Genomic DNA, 14,287 nt, shown 5'->3' with positions numbered 1-14,287 from the left:
TGGCTCCATTCATAAGCTAAGCAAGCACTGCCGGCAGAAGTCCATTCAAGGCAGGATATTCCGAAACCCCTTGCAGGAAAGTTTGACAGCTGACAAAAGCAGAATGGTAGGATTTAGAACAACCCAAGATCCAACACGGGACGAAAGCCATTAGCCGCAATAGGAATTGCCGAACAGCCTCTTTAAAAACACAAAGCCCATATTGCACAAATGCCAAAGTTCAAACACACAGAACCGTATAAAACCCCTCAACTCCATTTGAGTAGAGACAGAGGTACTTTTAACTGGACATGAAATGAAAACAGCTAAAGCAATTAAGATCTGAAGCAAAAATGCGCGAACGTCTACATATCAAACGTTTACCCAAGACCCTCTCCCCAATTACCCCAACCCAATGTGCAATCCCCAGCTCCCAAAGGTGCCATGCGGGGTGCACCTTCAAGTGGCCTCATCCAGATGGTATGCAGAGACGGCTGACTTTGACCAAGTCCAAACACCAGCCATCATTGTAGAGCCGAGGTGGCGCAGTGGTTAAATGCAGCACTGCAGGCTACTTCAGCTGACTGCAGTTCTGCAGTTCGGCTGTTCAAATCTCACCGGCTCAGGGTTGACTCAGCCTTCCATCCTTCCCAGGTGGGTAAAATGAGGATCCAGATTGTTGTTGGGGGCAATATGCTGACTCTGTAAACCGCTTAGAGAGGGCTGAAAGCTCTATGAAGCGGTATATAAGTCTAACTGCTATTGCTATTATGGCGGCTTATCAAATAAACTATAATGAGTGGGCCCGCATAACATCATAAATCCAATCCAAACAAACTACAATAGGCCTAAAAGGAGTATAACTGCTATTGCTATTGCTATCAGCCTGTGCAGAAGATGGTGAGAACCAAACTCCCTTCATGATAACTCCTCCAAGACCTAGTAATTCTCCCCCCCGCAAATACCACGAGTAACCCTCCCCGTTACTATGGCAGCCGATAGCAAGCAAGGAAAGTAGAGGCTGACACTCTTCCTCTCGCTCAGCTAGTAGTTCAGCTGACCCAGAACTGAACGCTGTCTTTGTGTGTGTGGTTCTGCTCATCAATAAATGGACCATTTTTCCAATCACAGCCTCCGGCCTCCATTTTATTTCCAGCCTCTTTCTCCCAGGTTGGAACTGGACCAGATGGATTTTCCTTCCAACCGTTTGTTTGATCTAGGCCGAGGCATCCATAACCAACCTTAGCAACTTTAAGGCCTGCGACTTCAATTCCCAGAATTCCACAGCCAGCATGGCTGGCTGTGGAATTCTGGGAGTTGGAATCCGCAGGCCTTAAAATTTGCCAAGGTTGGACATCCCTGGCCTAGGATTCGGAGAAGACAGATGTCACAGTGGCCGCAGTAGCCCAATTACTATGACCTTTCTGAGTAGCTCAGAAAGTAGCACAGTAGCCCAATTACTATGACCTTTCTGAGTAGCTCAGAAAGTAGCACAGTAGCCCAATTACTATGACCTTTCTTTCAGAGCTGAAGACTGATAGTTAATGAGACAGAAAAGCAGAATAAATAAATTGCAAGTGTAGGAAGTTACCACCTACCCCCCTCCTAGAAAAATGAAATATTCTATAGCAATAGCAATAGCAATAGCAGTAGACTTATATACCGCTTCATAGGGCTTTCAGCCCTCTCTAAGCGGTTTACAGAGAGTCAGCATATTGCCCCCAACAATCCGGGTCCTCATTTTACCCACCTCGGAAGGATGGAAGGCTGAGTCAACCCTGAGCCGGTGAGATTTGAACCGCTGAACTGCTGATCTAGCAGTAGCCTGCAGTGCTGCATTTAACCACTGCGCCACCTCGGCTCTAAAGCCGTGATGGCGAATCTATGGCACGCGTGTCACAGGTGACATGTGCAGCCATTGGTTAGGGCATGCGAGACGTTGCCTTGTCAGCTCCAGCACACATGTGTGTGCTGCCCAGCTTACTTTGGCCTTCCTTCGAGGCTGTTTTTCGCCCTCCGGAGCGTGAAAAACCATCCCTACGGGCAAACCGGACGTTCGGGAAAGGAATTCCCGGTTTGGCTGTAGGGCTGTATTCGCCTTCGGGAGCCTTCAGGGAACCTCCTGAAGGCTTCGGAGGTCGAAAACTGGTCCTACGGACAAACCGGAAGTCATCATTCCCAAACTTCCGGGTTCCCCGTAGGTTGGTTTTTCACTCTCCGGGGGCTTCAGGGAAGCCTGACGCATCTGGAGCGCCTCCGGGAGGCGGGGGGCCAGTTTTTGCCCTCCACAGGCTCCTGGAAAGCCTCTGGAGCATGGGGAGGACGAAAAAAGAGCGCCAAAAGAGGGGTGCTGGTCACGCACACAGGCGCATGCAGGGGTGGGCGCAGATAGCATTACGAGTGTGGCATGCCCATGCACTCCCCCCCTCGCGCTCCCCCCTGCTTTTGAGACAGGAGTCAAAAAAGTTTACCCATCACTGTTCTAGGAAATATTAAAAAGGCAGATTATATTTCCCTGGATGATAAATGAAGAAATATGTTTTAGGCAAGAAACAGACTCACTCTTAAAAGCCTCCACCCTCCTCAATAGCAATAGCAATAGCAATAGCAGTAGACTTATATACCGCTTCATAGGCCTTTCAGGCCTCTCTAAGCGGTTTACAGAGAGTCAGCATATTGCCCCCAACAATCTGGGTCCTCATTTTACCCACCTCGGAAGGATGGAAGGCTGAGTCAACCCTGAGCCAGTGAGATTTGAACCGCTGAACTGCTGATCTAGCAGTAGCCTGCAGTGCTGCATTTAACCACTGCGCCACCTTGGCTCTAGCCCACAGCAGATGTCCGATAAAGAGATAGCTAGGTCTGTTCATAGGCAAATACTCTCACCCAAGATCCAACAAAGGTAGAATTAGCCCTCTACCCATCTAGCAACAGAACTCACCCACATGGCGCCTGGGAAGATTACATCACCCAACAAGGTTCAACCAAGCTTGGGACTTAAAACACAACCTGCAAAGTTGCCCCTGCATCGCTCCATGGGAGTCTGACAACCAATCAGAACACAAGCTCAAATTCAAAAGCCCAGAGAGGGCATAAAATTCAGGGCACTCTCAGCATCTCTTCCCTTTTTTCTTCCCTTAACAAGTGTCTCATTTAACAAGATACATTTTGGGCTCGCTTGCGGTCGTAAGTCAAGGACTACTTGCAGAATGTTACGCGGCCCACTAGATTAAATGGGGGCCTCCCCAGAGTATCCTCTTTTTTGGCATTACAAATATGGAAGTCCAAAGTAGCAGCGTCCATTAGGAAGGATGATATTAGAGTAATTCCCTGATGACTGATGAGTAAGATGACTTACTCCCCGGAAACAAATATTGTGGATGTAAGACACCCCTAAAACCCCTTGGGGTATGTGCTCTGTTAAGATACAACATGTTGTGCCTTAAAATGGCTTCTACTGTACTGCTGTAACATGGCTTCTACTGTACAGTGAGGTGGAGTTGCCATGGTAACGGCTTCACAGTACTCCACAAGGGGGCTCCGTCTGGTAAGGGGGAAAATCCAACATTAGAATTTACGTCCAGACATTTTCCCCCTATAAATAAATATCCGGGCAATGCCGGGTTATCAACCAGTAAAATATAATAGGATGTGTGGGTGGCCATATGGGGAATGAAGAGATGCAGCACAGGGAATAATCAGATAAGAGGAGGAACTAACAAGCAAAGAACTGGTGTCAGAAAGCACTGGAACGCGAAGCGCACACAAACCACCGCCGGTAAAACCCACCCCTGATATATAGAAGATTCAGAAAAATGCAAAAGCGAGACACTTTTTTCTGTGAACTATAGCTGTTGATAGTACCCAAATAAAACAGCAGGTGGCAGTATTTAGTCATTCTTGATCTCCAAGAGGATAAGCAGGGTTGAACATGGTTAGGATACAGATAAGAGACACCTGAGAAATTCTAAATGGATAGGTTAGCCTGAGAATCTCTTGAGGAAGGGATGGCAAGCTCATTTCAAATTATTATCAAGAAAACAGCACGAGCTCTTTAATGTAGAAGGCAAGCTTGGCTTGAGGCATCTAAGCATATATTTTATTCATCAAAGAGGTTTTTCAGACATTCTAGATCTGTTTCAGTTAACAAGAGGAACAGCAATAGCGCTTAGCTTTATATACTGTTTTACAGTGCTTTTCTAAGCAGTTTACAGACTCAGCATATTTTCCCCAAACAATCTGGGTCCTCATTTTACCGACCTTGGAAGGATGGAAGGCTGAGTCAACCTTGAGCCTGGTGAGATTCGATCTGCCAAGTTGCAGGCAGCCAGCAGTCAGCAGAAGTAGCCTACAGTACTGCACTCTAACCACTGCGCCACCGTGGCTCAGTGGCACCCAATACAGGTATAGTTCTAACTTGCAACCATAATGGAGCCTGGAATTTCTGTCGTAAAATCAAGGCACTTGTGGGACTGGACTCAATTTTACAACTTTTTTTCCCAGTGGTTATTAAGCGAGACGCCATGGTTGTTAAGTGAACGGGGAGATTATTAAGCAAACGCCATGGTCATTAAGAGAATCTATTGATTCCTGTGAGTTGTTTGTTTTGCTGGAAACTGGTCAAAAATACCCATTACTAAACCATCATGAATCACAGACATAAAAGCCAGGCAAGAACCTGAAATGCAGTGACAATAAGGGGGGAGGGATTATCCTAAATATTTTTTTGGGGGGGGGATGGGTTCTTCATAACTTCAAATAGTCACTAATCCACTGGTCATTAAGTGAGTAACTACTCCAGGAATATTAATATAATGAGACTGGCTGCAGGGTTTATGGGGCAGGGCTTATGCAAATCCCCACAGAGTTCCCCATTATCGGAACACTGCCACGATGTAAATCTGTTGAACAGATGCCACCAAAAGCTTCAATTTCACTTTCTTTTTAGAAAAGACAGACTTTCCATTAACAGAAGGCGGTTAGCAGACTGTGTGACGTGCTAATTCTCATGGATTTATCAAAGTGGATTTGCAAAAGCAGTTGCATTTTTTTGGGGGGGGGGAAAAGTAGCCTCGGGAAAAATCTTTGAATCCACCGCCTTTTTATAAGCAGTGGTGTGTCCCTTAAATTGGTGGTTCTAACTATAGACCCCCGAAAATAGAGAGATTATCAAAAATAAAAGAGTAACAGATGTAAGCCTCGTTACTCTGCATATATATATCTATATCTATCTATCTGTCTGTCTGTATGTATGTATGTATGTATGTATGTATGTATGTATATATGTGTGTATATATGTGTGTGTGTGTGTGTGTGTGTGTGTGTGTGTGTTAAAATAACCAAGGTTTTCCTTCCTTCTTGTTACCCTGTTTCCTTGAAAATAAGACACCCGCAAAAATAAGCTTTTGAGTGCATGCGCTAAAATAAGCCCTTCCCCAAAAATATTCAAACGCATGCGCAGCCGGAAGGGGGGAAGGGAGGGGGGACATGCTCCATGCACCCCACACATCCTTACTTAACGGCCGCTCCCACAACTCTAGCCACCACACCCCTTCTGGCATGCTAATGGCTGCCACAAAAAGAGCGGCAGGCCCAGCGACGCACAACACAGCAGCCGCCATGAGGTGACCCCACTCGCCGCCTCCTGCACCTCACAAAAAGTAAGACCTCCCTGAAAATAAGGCCAAGCGCTTATTTCAGGGATCAAAAGAAAACAAGACCCTGTCTTATTTTCGGGAAAACACGGTAGCCCTCTGTGCAGTCAGGAAGCGATCTCGATTGCAGAAACTACAAATAATTCTCCACTTAATGACCCCAATTGAGCCCAACATTTCGACGATTAAGTGAAAACATTTGTTAAGTGAGTTTTATGACTTTTCTTGCCACATGAAGTTGTTAAGCTAGTAACGACATTGTTAAGTGAGTCTGGATTCCCCATTGACTTGGATTGTCGGAAGGTCGCAAAAGGGGATCATGGGACCTCCGGGGACAATGCAACGGTCATAAATGTGAGTCAGTCGCCAAGCGTCTGATTTTTGATCATGTGGCCGTGAGGATGCTGAAATAGTCGTAAGTGAAAAACTGTCATGTCACTTTTTTCAATCCTGTTTTTCAATCCCAAACTTCGAATGGTCACTAAATGAAGTGTTGTAAATAGAGGACTGCCTGGAGCTTCAAGTTTGACTCTTATGTGTCTGAAAAAGTAACTTTCCCTACTAAATGTTTACATGACATTTGTTATTAAAGCCAAAACTCCTCCACCCTCCTCTACCCCACCCCACCCCCCAAAATCTGGCTACAATCTTTCTTGGCAAAGAGAAATGGACTCTCACATGAGACAATTTGGTAGATTTTCACTATTGTGCTATTTAATGGCATATAGAGAGAGCCAGTTTGATGTAGTGGTTAAAATGCTGGCTTACAATCAAGGGGCTGTGAGTTCCAATCTCGCCTTAGGCATGAAAGGTGACTGGCTGACTTTAGGCCAATTGTCAGGAGACTGTGAATTCTAGTCCTGCCATAGGCATGAAAGGTGACTGGCTGACTTTAGGCCAATCGCCAGGAGACTATGAATTTGAGTCCCGCCTTAGGCATGAAAGGTGACTGGCTGACTTTAGGCCAATCGCCAGGAGACTGTGAATTCTAGTCCCGCCTTCGGCAAGCAAAGTGACTGGCTGACTTTAGGCCAATCGCCAGGAGACTGTGAATTCTAGTCCCGTCTTAGGCATGAAATGTGACTGGTTGATTTTAGGCCAATCGCCAGGAGACTATGAATTTGAGTCCCGCCTTAGGCATGAAAGGTGACTGGCTGACTTTAGGCCAATCAGCAGGAGACTGTGAATTCTAGTCCCACTTTAGGCATGAAAGCCAGCTGGGTGATTTTGGGCCAGGCACTCTCTCAGCTCAAGCCACCTGAAAGGGATGTTGTTGTGGGGAAAATAGGAGGACGAGGGAATGTGTGTGTATTTCCTCTCTTGAGTTACTTTTAAAGTAATATAGGTGGGATAAAAATCAAATAGGTATGTTTGGTAGAAGAACCTCTTCAAAAGTTTTACTGGGGGAAAATCTGGATTTGTTTATCTGTCAAAAGCAGACGGCAATTACTGTTCATGAGATTTGTTCAGGGTGGGGAAGGGGAATCTGGAAACACCGCCCATCATTTCCAAAAGGACACAACCGAGGTTGTAACAGAATAACAGAGTTGGAAGGGATCTTGGAGGTCTTCTAGTCCAACCCCCTGCTCAAGCAGAAAGCCCTATACAATTTCAGACAAATGGTTGTCCAGTCTCTCCTTAAAAATGTCCCCGTGTTGGAGCACTCATAATTTCTGGAGTCAAATCATTCTACTAATTAATTGCTCTAACAGTCAAGAACGGAAAAAAAAAGTGAAATATGAAGAGCACTGAAGATATCTTACCTGACAAAATAGCAAACTGCCGGTGCAGTTGTTCAATGATCTCCACCGCCGTGACAGGCCTGATCTCCTGTTGCATTATTTCATCTGTACAAGAAGGGAAGAGAGAGCCAGAAGGAGGAATTACTACGCCGTAACTCAGCCGTACAAAGCAGATAGTCAGTTGAAGAGCCCGAGTTGGTTGACAGTTTTGGCTGCGTTTTTGCCTCTGGCTTTGTCAGATGATTTCCAATCCCTACTCCATATCCCAACCCCCCCCCCCCCTTGGGCAAGCAAAATCTTGTTGACAAAGAAGGGGTATCTTTACTTTCATTTCTCTGTGTCTTGCCTTTGCAATTGTGCAGAACAAATCATAAATCAAAGCTCAAGAGTGGCCTTCCAGCAAAAAACAGCTTTTGGGGGGTCACGCTTGCAAGGGTTATCCCAGTTTTCTGAAACGGCCCTGCCAGTGGTTTTTTTTTTTAAATTAAAATTTATTTTTTGCAAACATCAATGCGTGAACATAGTGGCACCTGGGTGTCATACACTCTAATACAAATAAAACTAATAGCTGTAGTCATAGTTACTACTTTCAACCAACGTGTATATATTTCTAATAGTAATACATATTTACATAAAGTTGTAATCTTGTCATTATTCAATTATCCTATGTTTTCTCTTATTATTGCTCTCATTTATAAAAGTCAGGGGTGGGTTTCAGGCGGTTCGCGGCGGTCCCCGCGAACCGGTTGGTCGGCGAACCCAGAAGTAAGTAACTTCCGGGAACGCCGAAGGATCCACCCGCCCGCCCGCGTTTCTTACCCGGTTTTGACGAGTTCTGCGCTTCCACGCATGCACAGGACGCATACAATAGCAGTAGACTTATATACCGCTTCATAGGCCTTCCAGGCCTCTCTAAGCGGTTTACAGAGAGTCAGCATATTGCCCCCAACAATCCGGGTCCTCATTTTACCCACCTCGGAAGGATGGAAGGCTGAGTCAACCCTGAGCCGGTGAGATTTGAACCGCTGACCTGCTGATCTAGCAGTAGCCTGCAGTGCTGCATTTAACCACTGCGCCACCTTGGCATTTAACCACTGCGCCACCTGCGCGATCCTCCAGGAGCAGCTGGAGCATCGCACAGGCGCTAGTACGCATGTGTGCACTGCGCGCGTGCACGAGGACGTCGCCAGCCCCGTTCCAACCGAACCGGTTGGAACGGGCCGAGAAACCCACCCCTGATAAAAGTGTACACTAATATTCCAGTTTTCTCTTATTTCTATCTCTTATTCTTTTAATCATGTCATCCTTTGTTAAAAAAAAACATTTTCTTTCTATCCTACCTAATTTCTAACCATGTCACCTACCTACAAAAAGAAAAAAGAAAGGGAAGAAGGGAAGAGAAGCAAATCAAAACAACACCAAGCACGAAAAATCATCTATCCATCATCTCTTGCCCGCTTCAATACTTTAACTGCTGTGCTTTTTTTTTTCCTTTTTGACTTGTCTCCCATATTCCTCTCCAAGATCTTTATCTCTTTCTGCATCTACGTCTTGGCTGTTCAGTCTGAGTAGTTTTCCCATAGGGCTCTGCCTGTGTTGAGCAATCGCTTGCTGGACCTCATCCAGGTGACAGACACACTGTTTGTTTTCAGAAATGTATGAAAATATTATGATTCTGTTTCAATTGGGCATCTAATGCGTTCATCCCTAATTCATCTGCTACAAAGGATGTAGGATTTTGGGGCATAATAAAACTTTTTTCTCTCCACCCGTGGAGCTTCTGCCGCGAAAAAATGCAAAAATGGATGCAAGTAATCTTTGACTTTTAACAGCTCACTTAGTTACTGTTTGAAGTTACAATACTTAAAAAAGTGACTTATGACCATTTATCACACTTATGACCTTTATGCGCGCTCACGCACACAAACACACACACACAGCAGGGGTGGGTTTCAAAATTTTTTACACCTCTTCTGTAGGTGTGGCCTGCTTTGTGGGAGTGGCTTGCCGGCCATGTGACTGGGTGGGCGTGGCCAACTTGTAAAATGTGATGAAACTCACTTAACAACGCTCTTGCTTAGCAACCAAAATGTTGGCTCAGAAACTCAGGCATTTGAAGCACGCAAGTCTTAAAGCTGTCAGGTTACAAGACCCTTGCACTCCTAACTCTTTAGGAAAAAAAACCCAGCGGTGTTCAAACTTGACAGCTTTAAGACTTGTGGACTTCAACTCCCAGAATTCCTCCTCTCGCTCTTCATCTTGATGATGTGCGGACGGGCGGGGGGAGGGAGCTGGAACCGGTTCTAAGCGGCACTGTAGATTTGGGTAACCTCTTCTATAGAAGATGTTAGAACTGGCAGGAACCCACCCCTGACACATGGCAAGATTACTACAGGTGCTTATTCAACCCACCCACTGTTGTGGCTCCCCAGCGGCCAGCAGAGCTGGCAGCAGAGACAGACAGTGAGGAGGTTGGGGAGGAAGATGGGCCAGTCCTGAAGTCTGGGGAAGGCTCGGATGAGGGCTCTGTGTCGGAGGCAGAGAGGAAGCCAGAGCTGTATGCCAGTTATCAGTTGCCTTCAGAGTCAGACATCAATGGGACAGAAAATCCAACATTAGAAATTACATTTGGTCCAGACGTTTTCCCCACATATAAATACCCAGGCAATGCCAGGTTATCAGCACTAGTGATAGCTAAATGAGATATTTGTAAGCTTCACTGCATATTTAAAGCAGTGGGTTTTCCCCTTTCCGGTGTGTAATCATTTTACACTTGTCCTACTATCCCACTCACCCTATGACTCTAGCAAAAAAAACATCTGGGTCATTTAACATGGTTGCTGTCTTCTACCAGCTGGATTTATCATAATATATTCAGAAATTAATGGAAATCACCAGGAGGCTAGAGAAAGGAACCGTGGAAGATGGCCCAATTTTTTACGCTTCAGTGCATTCCGTTAAAAATAGCCTATTCACGCCTGCATTTCTAATACCTTCCTTTATTAGTAAGGAAGTTATTTCCTTATCCCTGGGTTTCAGGAAAAAACTCCTAAATCTGCAGTGAAATCCGACACAGCTGTAAATCAGGGCCACAGTTTTCTAACCCAATGCAACTGCATCCGCTGAAAGAATTCATGGAAAGAAACATCTTTAAAAATAATAAATAATAAAATGTCACAATAAATAATCAGCAATATCAGAAAAAAAAAGAGCTCAGAATCAAACAAACTCAGAATCAGGAAAAGTTTTGCATGATGCTAAACAGAGAGAAAGGTAATTAGTTTGGCAGAAAGAGAGCAAGGGCTGGAGGCTGGGCTCCAATGGATTGTCTCACTAAAAACCAAAGCAATTTACATTTTAAACCAGTTTTCTCAATCTCAGCAAGTACAACAGGGGTGTCAAACTCGATTTCATTAAGGGCTGCATAAGGGCTGTGTTTGACCTCGAGGAAGGAGTGGGGGTGGCCAGCTCGACATCACTTGTGTCGGGGGCTCCGGGCTCCTGCCAGCAAAACCCGGCTCCCAGGCTCCGTTTTCGGCCTGGACAGCCTCCTGCAACCCTTTGCCAATGAAAATGGAGTTTGGGAACTCCGTTTCTGCTGGCAGAAGCACCACGGGGCGGTCTTTCACTGTTTCCGTGGGCCAGATCTAAGTACCACGTAGCCCTTGAGTTTGACACCCCTGAACTACAAGATGCGTGGACTCCAACTCCCAGAATTCCCAAGCTAACATGTGGGATTGTTCATGGGGCCGTGATGAGTCGGACATGACTTCGCAACTAACAACAACAACAACATGCAGGATGGCAATTTTTGGGAGCTGAAATCCACGCATCTTAATATTGCTCAGGTTGAGAAACATTGATTTAAATTTGTATTTTAGTTTTACAAGACCTCGGCACCTACCCTGCAATTGAAATGAATTCATCGTACGAGTATTATAAGGTGTGTATTATAAGGAGCCGTGGTGGCGCAGTGGTTAGAATGTAGTATTGCAGGCTAACTCTGTCCACTGCCAGCAGTTTGATCCTGAGCGGCTCAAGGTTGACTCAGCCTTCCATCCTTCCGAGGTGGGTAAAATGAGGACCCAGATTGTTGGGAACAAATAGGCTGACTCTGTAAACCATTTGGAGAGGGCTGTAAAGCACTGTGAAGCAATATATCCGTCTAAGTGCTATTGCGGTTGCTATTACAATATAGGTAGTCCTCGACTTATGACAATTGAGCCCCAAATTTCTGTTAAGTGAGATGTGTTGCCCCATTTTATGACCTTCCTCGCTACAGTTGTTAAGTGGACCACTGCAGTTGATAAATTAGTCGCACGGTTATTAAGTGAATCCACCTGCCCCATTGACTTTGCTTGTCAAAAGGTTGCAAAATAAGGTGATCACATGACCCGTAGGACACAGCAACGGTTATAAGTATGAACCAGTTGCCAAATATCTGAATTTTGATCACATCTTCATGGGACTGTTACAAAGGTCGTAAGTTTGAAAAACGGTCATGTGTCACTTTTTTTTCAGTGCCGTTGTAACTTTGAACAGTCACTAAATGAACTGTTGTAAGTCGAGGACCGACTGTCCATTCACTGGCTGGGGAATTCTGGGAGTTGAAGTCTGGACATCTTCAAGTTGCCAAGGTTGAGAAACACTGCCTTAGATCAGTGTTTCTCAACCTTAGCAACTTTAATGTATCTGGACTTCAGCTCCCAGAATTCCCCAGCCAGCATACAAGGTTGACAAAACATTGCGGTTCTGACCGAGGCTTCCCAAGAGCATGAAGTCAACTCCTTGTCCCGACAAAAATCCCTTTTATTAATTTACTGTGAATTCTTCTCATTCCCATCCGGCAAAGCCTTTCAAGGGGGAATTTATAGTCACAGACCTTATCTGGCTTGGACAGCTGCCAGGCTGATATCTGCAAAACTTGGCAAGGAGTCTCGGAGAGTCACTAACCAATTAGCGAACTAATTGTCTCCTGCAAACTCCACTCCCCTTTCGCTCCTCTTTTATTTCCTCTGGGAGGGGCCATTCATCGTCCACCTGTGGCCTTACTCCCAAGTCAACCCCTGTTCTTTAGCTCTTCCCTTCGTCTGGCAACTCTGCACATGCGCACACTGGGAACAGGCTCCTGCTATTCGTCTGCCTCACTGATGTCTGACTCTGAAAGCAGCTGGTAACTGTCATACAGCTCTGGCCCCCTCTCTGCCTCTGACACAAAGCCCTCATCAGAGCCTTCCCCAGACTCCAGGACTGGCCCATCTTCCTCCCCAACCTCCTCACTGTCCGAATCTGCTGCCAGCTCTGCTGGTTGCTGGTGGGGCACAACAACTGCTTTAGATGATTCTGAGCAGAGTCACCCAATACGTAACATTGTGCTGAAATGTGCCTGGATAATTTATGACTGATAATAGCTATCCTAAGATTTATTTCCTTGGCCGGCAACCGTGTTCCATAAACACAGCAACTGTCTTCTATAAATCCCGATTTACAATTTCTTATATTGTGTGCATCTGGCAAATGTTGGCTTTTTTCATTTAGCTGTGGCAAAGCTGCCCTGACTTTACAACTCTATATTTCTAATCTCTCAGATTGAGTGAAGCTTTGAACGTCTGCTTGAGAATCTGAAGCGCCAATTGTTTAACCTGACCTCTAAATCTCTCCCTTGCTCCCCCATTGACCAAATCTGCCCATCAATCGTGAGTTGACTCAAGCTGAATTTATGCCTCTGCCCTGTGACCCGAAACATAAATTCAAACCACTTTCTCTGAGCTGGGTTATAAATTTAATCCAGCAATTCTGGCCCTTTGAGGAACTGCAGTTGTGGAAGCTGCTCCTTGCAGCCTGAATCAAAGAATACAGGTGGTCCTCGACTTGCAACCACAATTGAGCGCGACATTTATGTTGTTAAGTGAGAAATTTGTTAAGCAAGTTTGCACGACTTTTCTTGCCACATTTGTCAAGTGAATCCCTGCAGCCTGTTAACACTCTTGTTAAGTGAATCTGGCTTCCCCATTGACTTTGCTTGTCAGAAGGTCGTAAAAAGAGGACACGGCAACCGTCATAAATATGAACCCAGTTGTCAGACCTCCAAATGTAAATCACGTGACCATGGGGATGTTGCAATAGTCATAAAGGCAACAAATGGTCATAAACCGCTTTTTCGATACTGTTGTAACTTTGAACGGTCCCTAAATGGACTGTTGTAAATCAAGGACAACCCATATAGAATCATAGGGCTGGAAGGGACCTTGGAGGTCTTCTAGTCCAACCCCTTGCTCAAAGCAGGAGACTTTATACCCATCCAGTGACCCCATGAACTTGATCGTTTGCATCTGAAAAATTTATGATCCTGGTCTTTTGAAAACTGTTGTCACAGCTGCATAGAAATTCTGTTCTTTACACCATGTCATCCCATTAAGGACCCTGAGGAGGAAAATAGCTTCCCCTCTAGTCCTGCTTCATGTTTCTCACCCAGCTCTTCACAGTTACAGAAAGAAGCCATAAACCAAAACAAATCACCGAAAGTTAAGTTTTATAAGTCTCAGATTGCCAAAGGAGCCAGGACTATTTGCATTTTTGGTTAATATGATTGGGAGAGGAAAGTAAGGTACAGGTAAAGATTCCCCTAGCAGATATGTGCTAGTCGTTCCCGACTCTAGTGGGTGGGGCTCATCTCCGTTTCAAAGCCGAAGAGCCAGCGCTGTCCGAAGACATCTCCATGATCATGTGGCCGGCATGGCTTGGTGGGCATGGCAGAGGAAGGACACTGCAAAATCTCCATTCCCACCCCACTCTGAGGTCAGCCAGAAGTGGCATTTGCCGGTTCTCTGAACTACTCAAAATTTCTGCTACCGGTACCTGATCTTAGAAATAGTAAATGAAATGCCAGTATGTGGTTATGTATTAAATTTT

General features: G+C 45.4%; 1 protein-coding gene across 8 annotated transcripts in view; it reads right to left on the bottom strand.

Moving 5' to 3' along the window:
- MCF2L2 (MCF.2 cell line derived transforming sequence-like 2) overlaps positions 1-14,287 on the bottom strand; it is a 196,788-nt gene that overhangs the window by 136,212 nt on the left and 46,289 nt on the right. For all 8 annotated transcript variants that reach the window (XR_015697982.1, XM_087725167.1, XM_087725172.1 and 5 more), the window contains exon 2: positions 7,397-7,480. Coding sequence is in view for 7 of the 8 variants with exons in the window: in XM_087725167.1 (XP_087581293.1) it covers positions 7,397-7,480 (84 nt within the window). In the remaining variant the exon portion in view is untranslated. The remainder of the gene's footprint in view (positions 1-7,396; positions 7,481-14,287) is intronic.

This window comes from Thamnophis sirtalis, unplaced genomic scaffold (genome assembly GCF_051295495.1).
Source record: "Thamnophis sirtalis isolate CommonGarterSnake01/CBP01778 unplaced genomic scaffold, rThaSir2_p1.2 scaffold_11, whole genome shotgun sequence".
Classification (NCBI taxonomy): Eukaryota; Metazoa; Chordata; class Lepidosauria; order Squamata; family Natricidae; genus Thamnophis; species Thamnophis sirtalis.
The sequence above is the reverse complement of the archived record's forward strand: the minus strand, read 5'-3'. Positions and strand labels throughout refer to the sequence as shown.